The sequence below is a fragment of the Mytilus galloprovincialis genome, chromosome 5, assembly GCF_965363235.1.
Source record: "Mytilus galloprovincialis chromosome 5, xbMytGall1.hap1.1, whole genome shotgun sequence".
NCBI classification, from domain to species: domain Eukaryota; kingdom Metazoa; phylum Mollusca; class Bivalvia; order Mytilida; family Mytilidae; genus Mytilus; species Mytilus galloprovincialis.
In genome coordinates, this window is record NC_134842.1 from 7,376,546 (window position 1) to 7,398,548 (window position 22,003).

The window sequence follows — 22,003 nt, forward strand, 5'->3', positions numbered from 1 at the left end:
GCAGGGGTAAAGTAAAATAGTGATATATATTCTCCTACCAACAGTTGACATCATAAAATAATCTATTGGTGAACATAAACTTGCTCTCCTTGGGTAAAAATTAAGTTAAGGTTGGATAAAAATAAGAAATATAAAAAGAAGATGTGGCATGAATGCCAATGAGACAACTATCCACAATAGACCAAATGACACAACAACTAACAACTATAGGTCAACGTACAGCCTTTAACAATGAGCAATGCCAATAACGAAAGTCAAAGAATATTTTCCTTCAATTTGTGTTTGTTCCTGCTTTAGAATGGCAATAAGTAAAATAAAGTGCAAATATATGACAAAGTTTATTTTCTAAATATCATATAGAGATAACAAAATATATGAAAAAGTTTTGTATATAAAAAATAACAAACATATTGCCCCAAGTTAGTTTTTGAAAGTAACAGTGTTGTGAAATACAGTAGCAGTACTAGTTATCAACATGGAAATAGTTTAAACAACCAAAACTAAACAAATCATAATACAAAAATATTAATATTGTTTCCGATCTACAAGGCAACAAAAGTATACTGAAAAATGTTCTACAGTATTGCAGTTATACATATCTAACACAGCTTGTTCCTTTATTTTATTTCATTAAAACACATGCACATGAGAAAATATACTAAGAGACATTAAAATAAACAAACATGTGAAGAATTATTCTTATTTGAATTTATCTATGTTTTGTCTGGATTGGACAAAGTCAGCTAATTATAGGATGGTGATATTGGTCTGGCACATTCATCAAAGTTGTGAACCTGCTATTAAGAAATTATTTAGATATTGTTTTCTCATTTTTCCTGAATGGGAACAAGGTGATTTATAAGCAGTTTTGTTTAGTTTTAAACCCAGCCAGACCTTTGGAATTCTACACCTTCCATTTTGGATTTGTTTTCAAGATTTTAATTTTTGTACATTTTTTATATCTGTATATTTAAATGTGCAGTATAGACCATTCACCATTGTTTAACCCGAACAACCCAACCCGGCCATTCAAACTTTAATCCATTTTTTCTGCATAACATAATAATTTCTGTTATATCAAAATTATTTTTATTTGCAATATTTCTCTCCTACAAAACAATTTGATTGTCTATTTGTTAAATACATTTTAAAGATCAAATGTAAAAAAAAAAATGTTGACCATCACCACATTTGTAGCAAAATTCAGAGATTCAAATCTGCAGCTCACATTAGACATACAAAATAATCATGTATAAAATGTAGCAAATGTTGAACAATTAAAGTTATTTCACCTGTTAAATATATCTATTTCCTATTTACAAAATATTCAACATCAGTAAAACAATGTCCCTTTTTGGCAAGATATATTCATCTATACTCAAAAATCCTTTTTAAACATCTATCATATTGTTTTTAAATACTTATCAAATGGAAACAAACATTGTCATCAGACTTAAAATGTTGTAAGATAACATCTTATATTATTAATCATAACTTCAATCATATTGAAGTTAAGTAACCTTGAATGGTACTACAATTTGACTATTTAGAATAATGTAAACTTGTTATATAACTAAGCAAGTCCAGCGTTCTGAACCATAACAAGCAATTTAAAATAGAACTGTGGTAAATACCATTGTTTTCAAATTCCTAGATATGGGAGACAACTATTTAAATCACAAAACTAGGTAAATGAGGATTTAATCAGACAAACATAAACAGCTCTGAGACGCTCTTTCATCAAAAAATAAATATACGATAAACAAAAGTGAAAACAAACATGAGATAAAACTTGCAAAAAACATCAAGATTGCATGTGTTAGCTTGCTAAGCATACCACACTTGATTACACTTGTAATACAAAGAATCAGTATAGATACAGATTTACTTGAGATCATAATCCAACACACATCCCTAAATATTATGCATGCATTGTTAATCTAGTCAAAACAAAATAGTTTCTTTAAACCACAACTAAGCTACAAGATTTTAGCTACATTATCATTAAATAAACCCTTTAATTAAATTTCGAAATATTAAACAATAATATTGCATCCCTTAACCATTCAGACAAATGTTGTTCTATCTAAAAAACAACTTATACACAAAAGAGAACAAGTCAAGTATACATTTAGCATTAAATATACATTGTACTAAACTAAAATTACATTCCTTAATCACCAGACAAAAGTTGTACTATCTAAAAAGCATGTACTGAAAAATTGTACAAGTATAAATTAAAATCCCTGTACCAAGTCAGGAATATGACAATTGTTATCCATTCGTTTGATGTGTTTGGACTTTTGATTTTGCCTTTTGATTTTGGACTTTCCTTTTTGAATGAGTTCAGTATTTTTGTGTTTTTACTTTTTCAGAATTTTTAAATACCAGTATTTAGTGGTTTAAATTTCAAACAACACATGACAAGGCAAGTATGATTAAAGAGAATTTATAGATATAAGAAAATGTGGTATGAGTGCCAATGAGACAACACTCCATCTATTCACAATTTGTAAAAGTGAACCATTATAGGTCAAAGAATGGTCTTAATTAGTGATATTCCACAAAAAATACCACTTATATCTCACATTGTTGTGCATCAATAAAACATATTTTAAATTTACAGTACACATATAAGAGATCATAAAAACATTCGTACATACAACAAATAACCATTATCAGTGATTATAACAGAATGCTTTCTCTAAAAAATAAGACAAATTCAAGCGGTTGATACATTATACAGCAAAAAATTGACAAAACAGTATTCTTAATATACATTCTAGATACAATGAAATTGTCCCCCCTCCAAATCTCTTGTTATTTTTTCATACTCATTATAATTTGCTGTGTATTTCTATTACTTAAATTTTAAGTTGTTCTCAAGTTGGTCAATTATGAAAACATACTACAGAACAGAGCCTAATCTGTTGATGTCCAATGTAAAAATTAACTTCTATGCAACATTGTGACTATTGTAAACAAAGGTACATCATTTGACATTTGGTTATTTCCTGTCATATTATTTTTCTTAATGTCAAGTATCAAATGACCAATATATGTTATGGACACTCCTTTCATTAATTCAGTTCTAAAATATGAAAACTTCAATTAATTACTGAAATAGTTTCATTCATTATAGATTCATATCTTTTCTTTAACAGATGTGCAGACATTTTTGGTTGTCTCTGCCTTGTAAACAGTCCTTTTCTATTTCCTACCACTCTGGTTATATCTGTAAAACAACAACATAGTATTGAAATATAACTGTTATTATTGTATAGCAATATAATATTTCCCACAGAATGTTACCAAAAGTTAGCGTGCAATAAATTCCAATATTGCACTAGTGCAATAAATCTTAGAAATTCATGACGTCACCAACGACAAAATCTTTGTTTAAACTGTAATATTAAAATTGCAAAAATCTGCATAAAAAGCCTTTAGAAAATATTTACTCTGTTGAAAAGTTTAAAAAAAATGGTACACTATGAATAATAATGAATTTACATGTGTATCCTATACATATATACAAGTATTCGTCACACACATGTTTTGATCTAGATATTCATGTCATACAGGGATTTTAAGGATTATGTCTCCATTCTGAGCTGTCAAGTCAACATTAAGTTTGAGGACAATATGAACATGAAACTTTCTAGTCAGAATGTTATTGCCTTTACATTTAGTATGACCACACTTTAGTTTCTTTACGATGTACAAGTTACTATCAGTAAGTAGAAGGAATACTACAAATATGACGTTTACAATTTATGCTCCTATGAACATATTTCTCATTCTTGATCACAAATCATTGTTACCTCGACTGGCCAGCTGGGCTGTCTTACACAACAGATGGAATTATAAAAAAAATTCTGACTGGCATTAATTGAAAGCTAGTAATATTGATTTAAAAGAAATCATAATTCTCATTTTTCATTTGCACATTTTAAAAGTTATCTGTCCTTTAAATAGTAAATGTTTTCTATTGTCCCTCCTTGGTATCCTTCTCTCTTTAAAAGTGTTTAGAATTATAACCTATACTATGGACCATACCTTCCTTTGTCATGAAATCAGCAAAGTTCCACACCATTTCTCCAACTAAGAATTTCTTCCTCATCTTATCAAATGCTGCATGATACTCTGAGAGAAATTCTACTTGATATTCTTCAGTAAACACAAAGGATGGACTCTAGAAATAGAAAACTTACTCAATGATTGTATTGTCAACTAATCTTAAACTACCTCTAAGAAAATGAGCAACAACAAAAAACTACTACAAGTATTACAATTAAGTTTAAACTACTACATGTATTGCAATGAAGTTTAAACTACTACAAGTATTACAATGAAATTTAAACTACTACAAGTATTACAATTAGGTTTTAACTACTACAAGTATTACAATTAAGTTTAAACTACTACAAGTATTACAATTAAGTTTAAACTACTACAAGTATTACAATCAAGTTTAAACTACTACAAGTATTACAATTAAGTTTAAACTACTACAAGTATTACAATCAAGTTTAAACTACTACAAGTATTACAATCAAGTTTAAACTACTACAAGTATTACAATCAAGTTTAAACTACTACAAGTATTACAATCAAGTTTAAACTACTACAAGTATTACAATTAAGTTTAAATTTCCTTTGTTCAGCAGCTTACTCTGTTTTTCTCATTATAATTTTAAAGGTTGAAAAAAGTGATAAATAGATCATTTATTGGCATTTTCCCTTTCTGTCCTTTAATCATTATTCAACTTATACTGATACTTGGGCTGATATGGAAAATACTATGTAATAATCCATAGTTAGGCCAATTAAAATTAATTGATAGATTTTCATCCCCGCCCGCCCCGATTTTTTTTATTTTTGAAAAAATTACGATTTCCGGATTTTGTTCATTTCCGTTACCGGTAACTGTCGACAATTTCGTTTCATGTAAAATTTCATATTTCAAATTTCGGTTTTCGTATTCTTAGAGTATTCTTACTGAATGATTAAGTCAATATATTCTGCTGATCTATGATGACAACATCATTTACCGAGAATAGAGATTGATTACGAGAAGGGCATGAAATATTCGGGTTACGAGTAATACGCTGTGTTCAAGAACGCAAATCACCGCAAGTCACACCTTCGATCTATTTTATTTATACCATGACTTTGTGTCAAGAAATTTGGACTGTGAATGAAACCCAAAAGCGTAAGAATCGTGGAACACATTTGACTGGAATAAAGAAATTGACACGAGCATGAACTTTTTAGATTGGTGACCGTATATTGAGTTCAGAAAATCGACAAACATACGCTTTTTTAATTTATTAATTTTAGCAAGCTCTTAGATTAAGAATTAGCCATGTCTTTCGTTTTTTGCAGAAAAAACAGCAAACATTATCTTTCAAAATACACATGATAGAATCATTAAACAACTTTATGTTCTACATTGTAACTATATATGCATCTTGCATATTAAGGACCAAGCCTATTATTTCAACACCGTTTGAGTTTTCATTTTATTCTGTACTTATCGTACTAGCATTGCATATCAATGCATTTGCTTCATTTTATTAGGACAACAAAACAGTGCTTAGAAAGAAATACATTTGATGTAGGTAGTCCAACTGAAGAGAGCATTTCTCCACATTTCTGCTGTGTTCTATAAAAAAGGTTTCTAAAGTGGCAATTACATGTAGAACAGGGGTTGCCAAATCATATATATTTATGAATTTCAAAAAGCGGCACCAGCATATGGAGTATATGTGTCTCAATTGATACGTGACTCTAAATCTAGCTCAAAGTATGTTGATTTTTGTTGAACGAGGAATACTGCTTTCTCAAAAGTTGCTAAGACAGGGTTATAAATGATCAATCAAATTAAGGTCATCACTCAAGCAATTTTATGGTCGCCATCATGAGCTGATAGGCCATTATGACAAAAGTGTGTCAGCAATCATATATATCTATGTGATATTCTTCCTCAGTCGTAACAACCTTCTATCATTACCGAGCTGAACAAAGAAATAACATGACGGGTGTCGTATACGGTGGAGGTAATGCTTACCCTTCAGGAGCATTTGATTTCACTCCAGGAATTTAGTGGAGTTCGTGTTGTTTCCTACTTATTATTTGTATAACTGTTGATGTAAATGTCTTTTGGTTTTATGAGTCTCTGGTTACTCCTTGGTTTTGATTGTTATTGTCTTATATAAAATACTTTATGGATGTATTTACATGATATAAGCTTATAATTATACTGCATATATGAATAACACGTGACAAGAAGGTTTTATATGAAATAAAATTTAAAAAATAAAATCCTCCCACCCGCCCCATTTTTTTCAAAAATTTGGATGAAAATCTACTAATTAATTTTAGTTGGCCTTACTATACCTAATATAATCAAGTGACAGTGTCTGCTCTGTTACCACTATTATACCTGATGTAACCCTATGACAGTATCTGCTCCATATTATGTTACTATTATTATACCTGATTTAATCCTGCGACAGTATCTGCTCCATATTCTGTGATTATTATTATACCTGATGTAATCCTGCGACAGTATCTGCTCCATATTCTGTGACTATAATTATACCTGATGTAATCCTGCGACAGTATCTGCTCCATATTCTGTGACTAAAATTATACCTGATGTAATCCTGCGACAGTATATGCTCCATATTATGTTACTATTAGTATACCTGATGTATCCTGCGACAGTATCTGCTCCATATTCTGTGACTATAATTATACCTGATGTAACCCTGCGACAGTATCTGCTCCATATTCTGTTACTATTATTATACCTGATGTAATCCTGCGACAGTATCTGCTCCATATTCTGTGACTATAATTTTACCTGATGTAATCCTGCGACAGTATCTGCTCCATATTATGTTACTATTGTTATACCTGATGTAATCCTGCAACAGTATCTGCTCTATATTCTGTTACTATTGTTATACCTGATGTAATCCTGCGACAGTATCTGCTCCATATTCTGTTACTATTATTATACCTGATGTAATCCTGCGACAGTATCTGCTCCATATTCTGTTACTATTATTATACCTGATGTAATCCTGAGACAGTATCTTTTCCATATTATGTTACTATTATTATACCTGATGTAATCCTGAGACAGTATCTGCTCCATATTCTGTGACTATAATTGGTATATTGTGATGTTCACGCCACTTATTCATATCATATTCCACTTGTTTTTGTATAACCTCAGTATGGCCACAGTCATGATACCATGCAAAATATCTGTTTATACATAAAATGTCAACATACTTGGTCTGAAAAATAGAAATCATTTATCAAGTGTTTTATAAAGACTCAAACATTAGAAATAGTTTTTTTCCATCTAATAAAAGAGTATGGCTCAAATACATACTGGTAATCACATTGTGTGTGATACCATACTGTAAGTTGTTGAAACTGATCAAAACTCATAAATAAGGAGATTAAGTTTGATTGCCAATGAGGCAATAGTGTTCTAATGTTACAATGAGGCAATAGTGTTCACATGTAACAATGAGGCAATAGTGTTCAAATGTTACAATGAGGCAAGTCACCTATTCTCAGAATAAGTGTCCACGCTTGTGAAATCCTTGTCGCTGATGCCCGAGGGGAGTATTACAGCATATATCTGTCAATTATTGTGATTTTTATACGAAGATATATATAATTTAATGATTTCAATCAATTTATTTGACTTGCCTACATTAGTTCAGTAAAATTTTAGTGTCGAAAGTACGCTAATTTCACCAAAAATGCATGTCGCCAGGCATAGGGCTATAATGAAACAACTGCCAAATAAAAACCAATCTATAGTTCTGAACAATGTAAAGTGTTTTCTTGTAGCATATTAACGTTACAACAAAGTGAAAAAAACAGTTCTCATTCAAATATATACATTTTTTCAATACACCTTTTTTTCTGATGTCGCCGAAAACTATGTAATCTACGTTGTTAAGCTTAAAATTTATACAATTTTACTACATATAGTATTTAACGAATGTTAACTAGACCAAACTTATTTTAAAAGTATTGCTGTTAAACATATGTACAAACTTTGTCTTGAAATTCATTGAAATATTTTTTTTTACATTTTATGAAACCGAAAACGAGCGTTGCTATAAGCTTGTAAGTTACGTTATAGCGATTACTAACATAAGTATGTGAATTAATGCTTATTGTTTGCCTTAAAAGGTACACCTTATTGTAAAGACCAATTAAATACCCGGTGTTTTAGATTTGAGGCTTTAGAACTTGCTGAAAAATTGAAAATAGATGGTGGTTGTAATTTACGTTTTGTAAATTACGTTACCTGCTATACAATATGACAATAAAACGCGACGTTAGTACGGAAATTTTGACGTTATTCTACCGCCAGTGGTTCTTTGTTTTCATATTTCGTCTGACGTCATATAAGGAAAGCGTCATTTGACCTTCAAGGTTTTTCAAAATATATGAATGTGGAATACTCAGCTTAAATTCAGGTAAGGAGTTTATATTGTCTTTCGTTGTGATTCAAGATTATATATAAAGTTAAATGCATATTTATCAAACCTTTTGTGATGCATTCATTAGAAGCTATAAGCATTTACAGCATGTATTTTCAATTTAAAAACACTAGAAAAATTGGTAATTTACGTGATCAGTAGTGTCCGAATGTTATGACTACAAATAAGGTACAAAGAAGTTAGCATCCCAAAAATTTATAAAAATAGACATAATTGTTCATGAATTTTGCAAACTTATTCCATTGTGTATCCAGATGTGTAAATATATTGCATATTTGCTCCTTTGAATCCCTGATAACGTAGCTTACTTATGGCTACAGAAAGGCTTATAATTTATAACATTTCTTTTGCTGTGTCAAGTCAAACATGTTTTGAAAGCATGTAAACAACAGCAAGGGTGTTTATCGTTATTTTAACGGCTTCATTACTATTTAATTTCCAAGTATCCTCTCATTTAACGTGTGCAAAATGTTATAACGTAGACTACACAACTTGATAACGTAGATTACGCATTCTTATTAAGAGTATATCAAAGAATTTCTACCATCATTTCAGATAGCTGGCTTTATAATGCTGTAGTTAATTTGTGTTCTGTTGATTTAATCAAATTTTATTTTATTTTCAGAAATGGGAAAATCAAAGGCTGAAATTCAGAAAGCCTATAGAGAGCGAAAAAAACAGAAAGAAGGAGAAGCTTATCTTAAAAAAGAAAGAGAAAGAGTCAAAGGATACTATGTGCCAATAGAAGAAAAGCCACAAAGAAAGGCAAATGAAAGGTGTAAAAAGGTTCGTGAATGGGTTCGACAACATAGGCTAAAGAAAAAGAATCTTACCAAAACAGTAGCTAATAATTTGGAGCAAACCAAAACAGTAGCTAATAACTTGGAGCAATGTTCAGAAATATCATCATCATCAGATGTCACATCTACAGTTAACATTGTGACTGAACAATTGATAGTTAAGTTACCGTCACTGGCTACAAAGAAAAGAACCAGAACTAGAGTAAATCGTGCCAACGCCAAACATAGAAGAACAATAGCAGACCTGACAGACAAAAATGAACTACTCAATAGAAAAATTAGGACCGTATCAAAGCGATATCAGAGATTAATAAACAGGGAAAAGAAAACACAAACTATCATAAGAAATCCTACTACATCATCCTCCTCCAGAAATAGCCCTTCTACATCAACATCAATTGCTCTGACACCTAGAAAAAGAACTATACAAGAAATCAGAGAAGAGGGTCTGACACCACATAAGGTTCCAAAAAAGATCCAGGAAAAACTACTCTTTGCAAATGTTATAACAGAAGAGATGGGGGCTGCTTGGAAATCAAATGGGTTGAAGGGAAAACACGTTTTGAAGAAAATTGTTAACGGAGAAATAATCAAGAAGTACAAGATGAAGAAAATGTTAGGCATCAAATCCGGAATAAGACGTCATCACTTCAAGGCCACAGTGTGTTCCAACAAATTGCTCTATTTTCCTTTATTGAGGAAGCGTGTAGAATCAAGAGAAATACTTCGTGGAGACGTCGTCACATTCTTAGAAAGAGACAATAATAGCAGAATGATGCCTGGCAAAAACGATAAAAAGAAAACTGAAACCGGTCATATACAAAAAAGAGTTCTTAACGACAGCATGTTATTTTTGCATCTCAAATTCAAAACTGAGTCACCGAAGAAAATTTCACTTGCTACCTTCTGTCGTTTGAGACCAAAGCATATATGCCTGACCAAACATTTAAGTAGAAATAAATGCCTCTGCCAAAAGCACCAAAACATGGCGTTAGCCCTTAAGAACATGAAAACGTCAGGTGCCAACGTAACCATCAATCCCGATGAATTTGTAAGGCAGCTAAAAGACAAGCCACTCCCAGAGATACTCTCAGAAATTCGAAATGAAAATGTCAGGTATGAACAGTGGAAAAAGGTTGAGATGGCAGATGGCAAAAAAAGAACAAAAATTGTTGAGAGAGAGGAAACAAGGGACAGCTTCATTTCAATTGTACATACTCAAGTTTGTGATTTTCAAGAACACGTGTCAAGAGTTCGACTTCAATACCAAGCCTTAAACAATCTGAAAGAAAATTTACCGTGTGAAAATGTAATCGTGCAGATGGACTTTGCCGAAAACTTTTCATGTACTTCAGCCGATGAAGTTCAGAGTGCATATTGGAATTCGAGTGCTGTTACCCTACATCCAGTTGTTGTTTATTTCAAGAACGAACAGAAGGAACTTGAACATAAAAACTATGTCTTCGTTTCCGACGATCTTGGGCACAACATAGGATCTGTTTATACCATCATTCAAAAGCTTTTGTCTGAAATAAAGAATCATGTCAATAATCTGAAGGTTGTTCACTACTGGACAGATAGTTCACAATATCGTAACAAGACGGCCTTCTACATTGTGTCTGATCATAAAAATATATTTGGTGTCAATGCCATTTGGAACTATTTTGAAACCGGGCACGGAAAAGGGCCATGCGATGGCATTGGGGGAACATCAAAACGTACCGCAGACCTCGCCGTCAGACAAGGAAAAATAACAGTACAGGATGCACCTGAGTACTTTGAAAGAGTGCAAAAGCACCACACGAGTGCTAAATACATTTATTACAATTCAACAGAATGCACATATTCACATTTTCCTTTCTCAATTTTACAGATAGCAGGTTAGAGATTTCAGAGTTCAACAAACACATAATTCCATTGAAGGGAACAATGCAGGTCCACTGTGTGGTTGGTGTATCTAAAGGTATAGTCAAGACGACCGTGACTTCCTGTTACTGTGAGGAATGTTTGATAGGTAATTTCCATGATTACTCAGAGTCAAACATATTGAAAGGAGAGAATGCTGGTCGTGTTGTAGTACCAGAAAAAGAGGCCAATATAAATCAAAATGAGCATGTTGAAACAGCTGAAGTCGAAGCTGACAGGATTGAGATACTCATCGCCGTCGACCAATTTGTTGCGGCAATATATGATAATGCATGGCACGTTGGAAAAATAACAGACATCGATGAAACTGATAAAGAATGTCAAGTTAATTTTTTGCGGCCAAGTCAAGGAAGGAATACTGGAAATCCTTTGTATAAATGGCCAAATCCAGAAGACAAAATATGGTTACAGGTCACAGACATATTGTGTAACATTAGAGAGCCCAATAAAGTTGGACGGAGTGGTCGAAGCTTTGAAATTGATCCTCAGGACTATAGAAATGCCTGTAGTTTGTTACAGTTAAGATCTAATACTTAAACAGATGCTTAAAAACTGAAAATCAAGAAAGAACGTTCTTTTTTTATAAAGTGTAATTTACGTTATATTTGTAAAACATTTACAGTTTAATGATAAAACACCCAAAATGTTGTTACAATATTTCTTTTTTCATACATTTTGAAAGAATTCAGGAAGAAGGATGAAACAATCCTGATTATGAGAGAATTTTTCTTTGTAAGATACGTTACAGTTTTGTGTAATTTACGTTATTGTTTCATTGTTGGCAATCCAAGTTTGTTATGAAAACATTTTAAAAAGATGTGTAGTAATTATTTTTTCATCAGATGAGAGGCAATACACAACATGTAGAGTGTTTGCATACACTGAGCATGTTTTTTAATACTGAAAATGTAAGCTGTCATATTATTGTCATGTTTTATACCAAATTTTTATCAGTTTATATTTCGATCCAATGTTTTTTTTAATAGGAATTTTGAGGAGAAACTTTTACAGTTATTTGACTGTATTATTATCAGTTTATTTAGCCATTGAAAACTATTCAAATTTACAAAATATGTTTGAACTATTCATTTGAATCTATGCATAAGTACCTGAAACGTAGATTACAGCATACTCTATACCCATATTTTGGCATTGTATTTTCTTTTTTATTTCTATTGGTTGAGATCTGCCGTTTTGCATTTTGATTTGTTGTATGCTTATGTTTGAAATAAAATATAAATATTGATGTTTGTTACAACTTTTTGAATTAGAAATTATTTTCCAACCGTGGACACTTATTCTGAGAATAGGTGAATAGTGTTCTAATGTTACAATGAGGCAATAGTGTTCAAATGTTACAATGAGGCAATAGTGTTCTAATGTTACAATGAGGCAATAGTGTTCACATGTAACAATGAGGCAATAGTGTTCTAATGTTACAATGAAGCAATAGTGTTCAAATGTTACAATGAGGCAATAGTGTTCTAATGTTACAATGAAGCAATAGTGTTCACATGTTACAATGAGGCAATAGTGTTCTAATGTTACAATGAAGCAATAGTGTTCAAATGTTACAATGAGGCAATAGTGTTCTAATGTTACAATGAGGCAATAGTGTTCTAATGTTACAATGAGGCAATAGTGTTCTAATGTTACAATGAGGCAATAGTGTTCTAATGTTACAATGAGGCAATAGTGTTCAAATGTTACAATGAGGCAATAGTGTTCAAATGTTACAATGAGGCAATAGTGTTCAAATGTTACAATGAGGCAATAGTGTTCTAATGTTACAATGAGGCAATAGTGTTCAAATGTTAAAAGATCATGTTTGTTCTAACAGAAAAACATTATGTTTGGGTTTAGTGGCAGTACTTCGCTTTTGTGAATTATAGAAAGACATTTGTATATTTCAAACTGTTTTCTATATTGACTGAAGACACTATGCATAGAGAGACTTTATAATCATATGACATTATAATATGTTACATTAATAATAAGAGTTGCATAAGTTAGTGTCTCTGTAATGCAGCTAATTCTTAATAACATATCTTAACTGTTTACTAGCTGATCAAAATACCATGATGATATCTGATTTTAGATATTGCAGCAAGAACAAGAATGTGTCCTCAGTACACGAATGCCCCACTTGCACTATCATTTTCTATGTTCAGTGGACCGTGAAATTGGGGTAAAATCTCTAATTTGGCATTAAAATTAGAAAGATCATATCATAGGGAACATGTGTACCAAGTTTGAAGTCGATTGGACTTCAACTTCATCAAAAACTACCTCGACCAAAAACTTTAACCTGAAGCGGGACAGACGGACGAACGAACGGACGAACGAACGAACGGACGGACGAACGAACGAACGCACAGACCAGAAAACATAATGCCCCTCTACTATCGTAGGTGGGGCATAAAAAGATAATTATTGTATAAATTATAAAATACCTACAGCATAGTCACCATCAGGTCCTACAGCTGCTACAAATGTAACCGGTCTTGTTGGGTCTAAATTCTTTGTGTGCATAATTACAGATCTACAAATAATTACATTTAAAATTATTAAGGAGCAGAACAAAATAAATGTATAGAAATATCTGCTGTGTAAGAGTAAAAAGCTTATTTTGTAAATCTATAAAATTTTCAAATGAGAACTTTTTCACTTTTCACTTTTTGTAAGTTTCCAATAGAAAGTATTGGAAATAATGTTATTTCCCTTTGTTGTCATGTTTGATGGGAAACTGGTTGTGAAATTTCAATGCAATCTGCTGATTACTTTTGCAGGTTTTGAAATCTATAAAAAGGTGTAAAATAAATATATAAGCATGTCTCATTCTAATTACTGTCAATTCAGAAATTATTGGAAGGTTTTGTTAATGCGAATAGTGTGAATATTTGAGTATGAAGAGCATTTTGATATCCAATATATGTACCAGAATCTGTAAGCAGAATTTCCTGAAATCACATTAATCATATTGTCCATATTTCATAAATCGCATTTATAATTGCATGCAATAATTTCTGAATTTACAGTAACTCTGATTTGGTAAGTACTTGAGAGATGAAGTTTTAAAGCTTACAATACACCTTATGGCTATTCCCGGCTGACCCGAGAATCTGTCCCGCTTGAATTATTGAAGTCATACAACAATCACTTTTCCATTGTGGCGACAGATATTTTGTATTGTGTCAAAAATTTATGGGAGCCTATGTGATGTCCAGTAATGGCAGCCAAATAGAGATAATTTGGTGTATAGCAAATTTCTTTTTAAATTCACCAAAGCAAAATAAATTGATATAATCAATACAGAACTATTATACAGACAATTATTCAAATCATTTTACTTGTAACTCACTTGAAGTAATGCTCTGCTTGTGGTACTGTGACTAGTGGTTCATTAGCTACAGACCAGATAATGACCGCTGGTCTATTCTTGTCTCGTCTGACCATCTCATTCATTACCTCTAAATGATGTGACAGTGAGGCATTACCAAAATTAGCAACACTGAAATCAGAATTAAATTCCGAAATAAACTTTTACCTATTTATGTAATGTAAAAGACAAATATGTAAACAATTCATTAGCTTATAATAAAATGAGGATAATTTTCTGAAATAATATTTTTTCACCTCTTGTATAAAAGACAAATACATGTAATGTGGATTCATTTATTTCTTGCATTCCAATCTTTCGTGGATTGAGGGAAAATTGTGTTTTCATGAGATTTAGCTTAATTCGGTAGCTATAGATAGTTTTGCCATAGGTAACATAGAAAACTGTAGAAAATTTGAGAAACATTTTAAAATGAACTAAATTATTGTATACTTGTATTAAGTGAGTATCACATACACAAAAAGGAAGCATGTGTGTGTATAATATAAAGTGACAGACTAAAACCTATCCTATCTGTTCTGATATTTGTGTGCGAAGAAACCATCTTAAACCAGAGCTATATGACAACTGAAATATTAATGGTTTAATAGCTTCCGAATCTATGAAATCACTTTTACAAGGCTCTCAATATAACACAATTATTTATAAATATGCAGTACCAGTATATACATACGAAGTTATTCCTACACCAGGACTTTCATCAATGACTGCTATCCCTTGCTGATCACACTGATCCATGATTTCCTCAGCATACGGGTAATGTGAGGTTCTTATACAGGTAGCTCCTAACCATTTCAGTAAGTTGAAATCTTTCGCTATCAGAGCATAATCTAGTCCTTTACCTCTTATCTAGAATATAAAATAATTTACTTGGTAAAGAAAATAATCATTTTTCTGCCGTTCAATATTAAATTTTGTACAGTAATTGGCCTTGATTTACTTTAGGGGGCCCCTGTGAACTAACTCATAACAGTAATGTTGTTAATTATTCCTATCCCTGCAACTAACCTTCACCCTACCACTGGTCCTAGCCAAAAAAAACTAATCCTAACCATAAATGAACCCTACTCCTTAACTTTAGCGTTCCTTGAATAAAAAAAGAAACAGCAAAAAGAAGAACAATTTAATAATTTCTCTAAAAATTTGAATAAAGAAAGTTTTAAAGTAAATTTAATAAATTCTTACATCAGAATCTTCATGTCAAGGTAGACCATGACAATAAAATGGTTTGTTGTTACTTACATCAGAATCTTCATGTCAAGGTAGACCATGACAATAAAATGGTTTGTTGTTACTTACATCAGAATCTTCATGTTTTGGTACGCCATGACAATAAAATGGTTTGTTGTTACTTACATCAGAGTCTTCATGTTTTGGTACGCCATGACAATAAAATGGTTTGTTGTTACTTACATCAGAGTCTTCATGTTTTGGTACGCCATGACAATAAAATGGTTTGTTGTTAATCAGTAGTTGTGTACTTGTGACTTTGACGGTCCGTACACCGAATGGTTGTCTGTATACATCTATACCTGCATCAGATGTCATTGTCACCTATAATAAAACATGTTATATCATTATTGGTATTATAAAACGGTCAATAAAACATAAACTATAAAGAACTCAACATTATTTGCTAACATCTATGTCATCTATGATCTCTAGTGGATAGTAAAGTATTATTGATAAGGGCTATTCCAGAAAAAAATGTATGGGGGGTGGGGGTTGGAAGGCAGTTTTTTGTCAGCACCCACCACCCAGACAATTGTAATTGAGAATTATAGTGCATTATAGTGTGAAAAGTTGCTCTGATACCCATCACCCATGTATTATTAATACAATGTGCCTTCCAACCCCCCCATACATTTTTTTCTGGAATAGCCCTAATCAAACCAAATCTCCTTATCTTATATCAAAATAGATCTATACAGAAGTTAATTATCAATTAAAAAACATCTACTGTAAATTCAGAAAATTCAGTGCATTTATTATTGCGATTTTGTCATTTTAGACAAAAATATTATTTTAATTTTTGTGATATTGAGAAATATCCTGTTTTAAAATTAAAATTCATGTAAAAAATTTGAAAATGCGTGTTTGAACTACCTGTCTTGTATTTTTCACAATAATAAAAACATCGCAATAATTCCAGATTTATCAGTAGTTTTTAGATATTTTTTAGGGTTTTATGTTACTTTAACTGAAATTAGCTACACTAAATAGGTAAAAGGGTTTACCTTCAATAGAGAGTTTAACTAGACTGGAACATTTTCAGTGTTTATCTCCCTTTTTGGCATATGCATGTTGCTTACAAATGATTGCCAAATTAAATGTTTACTTTTTTCCCAATATGTTGAGAGAAGTTAATTTTGAAGTTGCTATTGGGAAAAGGTACCTGATTTTTGAAGAAGATTGCTGAATGCTGATGGTAGGTTTTTTTTTAACTTACATACATGTACATCTCATTGACATTACTACCACAAAATTATTCTAGGTCTTTAAAATATATTTATGTTGTGTATTTAAATCTTTCATTGAAAAATTGGATCCTCTCTTATTTTAACAATCACCGGGTCGTGCGGGTGCACTTGAATCCAATCTTAATTGACTAAGATTGTCACTTTTCCTATCAAAGGTCAGTGATTTTCTCAAGGAACTCCTGCTTCCTCCACCACCAAAAAATGGCTGTCACCAAAAAGCCTAAATGCGTTGCTTATAATTGGCGTTAAAACACCAGAAATCAAATCAAATATATTAACAATTACCTTTAATGTATACATATAAGCAGTTGGCTTTTTACTCATACCAAAAGGCCACCATAGATTAACATTGTGTATAATTATCTGTTCGTTCTGTTTAATACTAGTAGCAACAGCAGTACCATCTGCATCGAGAACTTCAACTTCAATGGTTGTGCCATTTGTTGGTCCTCCTCCGGCAATTAAATAATCAACAATACCTGTAAATATAATCATAAAATGGTTATCCATAATGTAGCAATTTGACAATCTTAATAATATATAATACAGATTCATTCATTTGTATGGGTTCCAATTATTTTGGATTGATGAAAAATTGTTTTGTGGTAGATATTTGATGGTTTTGTCAAAATCTGCATACAAACCTATAGATAATATTGACACTTTGTTCTTGGGCAATTTAATTTGTAATGGCTTCAAAATTGTTGTTTCAGAAAAGAAATAATAATCAGCTGTTTGTGTATGACAATATACATAATGCAAGATAAGCATATCTTTTTGAAATTGTATTGGAATCTTTTTGGATTGGAAAGATGAAAGTAGATTTATATTTGTTTACCTTTATTTAAAAATAAGTTTATTATGTATTATATGGTCAATCTTCTCAAATCATGGAAATAAGCTGTTTCCTTATATTCTTGTAAGAAAAAGAAATAACATTTACCGTATTTATCTGATAAATGTACGTACTACATGAATTGTTAAATTAGGATTAAAATGGTAAATTTATTAACTCCATATGACAGCTTTTTGTTCTTACACTTTCAGGCCACATTTGTTTTGTATTTAATTACTTACCATCAGATCCCTTCACGTCTGTTACTATGGTGATATCATCAATATAATCAGTGGGTGTTGTATACAGTTTGACAGAGCGATGTATACCAGCATAGTTGAAGAAATCAAAAGAGATATCTTGAACAAAATAGCCTGGTGGATATCTTTAATTAAAACATTATTTTTTCTTGCATTCCATATGAAACGAAATTGATGTAGATAAAAAACTTTATACTGTAAATTCAGAAATTATTGCATGCATTTATGACTGCAATTTTGTACTTTTAAACTAAAATGTGATTTAAATGTTTGAATTTACAATATTTCACCTATAAAAGCATTAATACGTACTGGAATCATTCTATTTGAGAGGTCAAGATGTGTTGACTGATTAAATGTATGTGCCATAATGCTTGTAAGATCACACAACAGAAGACGGATGAAGACTTATTGTAAATGACAGAAATACTTTACACTGGACATAGTGTTCATCAAGATGATTGAACTCAAAGATAGACACAGAAGTACATTGTAGAAGACACTGTCCCAGGTTAGTGGAGGCCTGAGTGTTTTTTTAATTGTTTCACATTTTTTATGTCAAGGCATTTTAGTCAACTATACAGTATAGGTTTTTCTCATTGTTGAAGGGCATTTGGATGCTAGTAATAGCTTATACTACTTAATTTGAACTCAGGTTTATAGTTTTCTCATTGAAAATCATGACACATTTCCTTATTTTTGTAGTGTTGCCTTGATCCCTATATTTTTGTGTTATCAGACCTCTGCTCAAAACTGGTTGAGTTATACGACTTACCTATTAGTATCTTTCATATAATGGATTGTCCCTGGAGGCAGAGTACTGGGTGTTAGAGTGTTGTTAACTGCCACAGTAAGTCGGTTTGCTCCATTAATATTCAAAGAGGACTTGAGTTGTACTTCAAAAGGAAGATGGCCTCCAACATGCCTTAAAACCTCTTGAGAATTTACCCACTGAAAAAAAAAGAATAAAGTGGAAACATGAAGGAAATGTAAAAAAAAACAAATGTTTAAATCTATTAGCACATACATGTACTACAGACTAAACAAATAATACATTTGAACTTTTATGCAATATTTTCAACAAAGGTGCACAAACATCAATACTGAGGAATGAATATTATTTCCCTATACATGTGATTTTTTTTGTAAATTTTCTTTATAGAAATACATTCGATTAAATTCTGTTTTGTAATATATACGTCAAATTGAGTCATGAAAGTTTAATAGACTTTCAAATTGATGAATATGAATTAAAGTATGGCACATATCTTAATTTTTCTTTTATTAGTTTGATAAATTGCTGCATACAGATCTGTGCAAAATGTTTCATATTGCATGTTTCATATTGCATTTGTTTGTAAATTTTGAACTTTATATACATGATATACATTTACTTACCACAATAGTGTTATAATGAGCGCTATCAAATCTTAGTACAACACGTTTCTGTTGCCATTCTACTGGAACAAAGAACTCTGTCTCGTACCAAACCCAACCAATAAAATCTCTCAACTTTTTATCTTGTGTTATATCATTATAACTGGCTGGTACTGGCATAGGAATAACATCTCCTGTCTGTTGTAAAAATAGATTATTGAAATATCTATACTTCTTATAAAATAGAAACCAATAAATGAATTGAAATATTATATTTAATTTTTATCAAATTATTTATTCTGCAATCAACCTTTCTAATCTGCTATACAAATACAGGTGTACAGATAACATTAAGCCATATTTGTATAGTATATAAATATAAATAATAATTCTGCTTCTTCCGTCAAGAGCAAATGATATATAATTATCAAATTTCTTCCAATATGAATTTGGGGTCCTCATCGCTAATCACCAAATATAGTAAATTGTATGTCTAAGTTTATACTTTGAAGTAACTTGTATGTCTAAATTTTTAACTTTGAAGTAAAGGCCACTGTATGATCTATCTTAGTATTCAAACATGTCTGAGACAGAGCTGGTATAATGGTATCTAGACTATTACATGTGATTTGGGATGGAGTTCCATATTGTTACATTTCAAATAAGTTGACTTGCTTTTTGGTATTTAATGTATACATGTACATTTTATATTTTTTTGAAAAAAACATTGTACTTGATATGTTTTAGTCAACTAAGCAAAAAAATAAAATAGCCTTTCAAGAAGTCATAATTATTGGAACTAGGTGTAGCCTAAATGTTTTGCAGTGGCTATTTTGTCAGCACCAGCAGTGATTAAGGTTCATCTGACATAACAAATGGACAAATATGGCCATATTTTCACCTCAAAAACTACTCTGGGTTCAGACTTACCAGTTCAGTTTGGAAAGTTTTAAGGCCTGGCATCCACTAGATATCTAAAAGTTAAATTTGTTTTGCATATCAGAAAGATATAATCTTTTTTGGATTATGAAAGGCATTATTTTTGCCAGGCCTTAAAACTTTCCAAACTGCATGGGTATTTATGTACACTGCCTAGTTTTGGAGGTGAAAATACAGCCAGATTGAGGATTGTCCATTTGTTATGATGAACCTTAAAATATCACAATTAAAGGCTGCAAAAAAGCATATTTCCATAGATATAGAATTAAAAATAGCCATAATTTGCCTAAAAATTGTGTAGCCATTTCTGTTTCAGACTTTTAATTTGCTTATAACCAGATAACCAAGACACATAAACATAAAAATGTTCCCTTATGAGATAGACTGCAGCTGTAAATCTATATTGTTTTTTAAAAATTCTCCTTATTACTATAAAGAGGGGGCAGGACCTTTTTTCAGGACCTCATGATTGGGTGTTATTAAGGACAAGTTATTAAGGTTGAGATTTCAAGATTGATTCTTTTTGGATCCGGGAATTCTTTTTTTCGAATTTCAGAGTGTCGGGTTTTATAAATTTCTTAACATTTGGAACCTCAAGATTTCATGTTAATAAGCCCAGGATCAGGACCCCAAAGACCCCACCCCCACTTATAAATGTAAACATGCTGAGCACCTGAGACAGTGGCTGTGTGTACCACTTTTTCAAGAAACCTTCATTTCTTGTAGGAGACATGTCAGCTCTAAATTTCCACATCCCATTCATTTCAATTATAGTACGAGTTTCTGAAAACCTCGGGTACAACATTCCCGATGCATCAACATTGTTAATAATTAATAAAGCAAAAAGATAGATTTGCGTCGGCATTTCTCAAAATTTTCCACAGTCATGTGACAATTTTGTACAAGATCATGTGCACTGTACTGCTAAAATATGTCTGATTACCAACAAATATCAAAACAAATGTACAATTTAAGGATTGGCACCGATCGATCAGTTTTTGAAGGGCATAGTTTTATTTTCAAATAAAAAAAAATATGTAGAATGGCGAAGCTGTAGATGGGTTTTGAAGAATGGATAATGACAAAAATAAAATAACAAATGCGGGGAGAAAAATTAGCAAAAAAAAATTAAAGAATAGAGAATATTGGGTGCAAATTTTAGCCAGACAGAGTATAAAAAAAACAATTGTGGTAAATAAATGAATAAAGGTTATAAAATAAATCATGAATTTACAGAAATGATAAAGAAATCATATAATTAACGTTGAAAAAACACCATCAGGATTCAACGGGAGCTACCATTTGATTTTTATGGGGGGGGCTAGGATGAAATTTGAAGGCAGGATGAGACACTTTGCAAAAAAAAAGGCAGGATGACATTTTAGGTAAAAAAATTCAGGATAAACTAATAAAAAAAAAGGCAGGACCGAATAGAGTGAAAAATAA

General features: G+C 31.5%; 1 protein-coding gene across 1 annotated transcript; it reads right to left on the minus strand.

The window, feature by feature from the left end:
• Window positions 1–325: 325 nt before the first annotated feature.
• LOC143075054 (beta-glucuronidase-like) lies at window positions 326–21,460 on the minus strand. The gene is made up of 12 exons (XM_076250312.1): window positions 21,231–21,460; window positions 19,640–19,816; window positions 19,017–19,192; window positions 18,224–18,366; window positions 17,432–17,625; window positions 16,080–16,220; window positions 15,340–15,515; window positions 14,628–14,777; window positions 13,724–13,808; window positions 7,134–7,310; window positions 4,057–4,192; window positions 326–3,235 (listed from the first exon to the last, which is right to left on the minus strand). Exons 1-12 carry the CDS (start codon window positions 21,420–21,422, stop codon window positions 3,108–3,110), a joined length of 1,875 nt encoding a protein of 624 aa, XP_076106427.1. The 5' UTR covers window positions 21,423–21,460; the 3' UTR covers window positions 326–3,107.
• Between the last annotated feature and the right edge of the window lie 543 nt (window positions 21,461–22,003).

Bases quoted from the DNA above. Each gene is read 5' to 3' on its own strand.
- LOC143075054 (XM_076250312.1), bottom strand. From the start codon at position 21,422: ATGCCGACGCAAATCTATCTTTTTGCTTTATTAATTATTAACAATGTT. The intron at 17,626-18,223 runs GTAAGTAATTAA...TTATATTTACAG, and splicing joins AGACGTGAAGGGATCTGATG to GTATTGTTGATTATTTAATT. The intron at 4,193-7,133 runs GTATAATAATAG...TTCTATTTCTAG, and splicing joins CTGTCTCAGGATTACATCAG to AGTCCATCCTTTGTGTTTAC.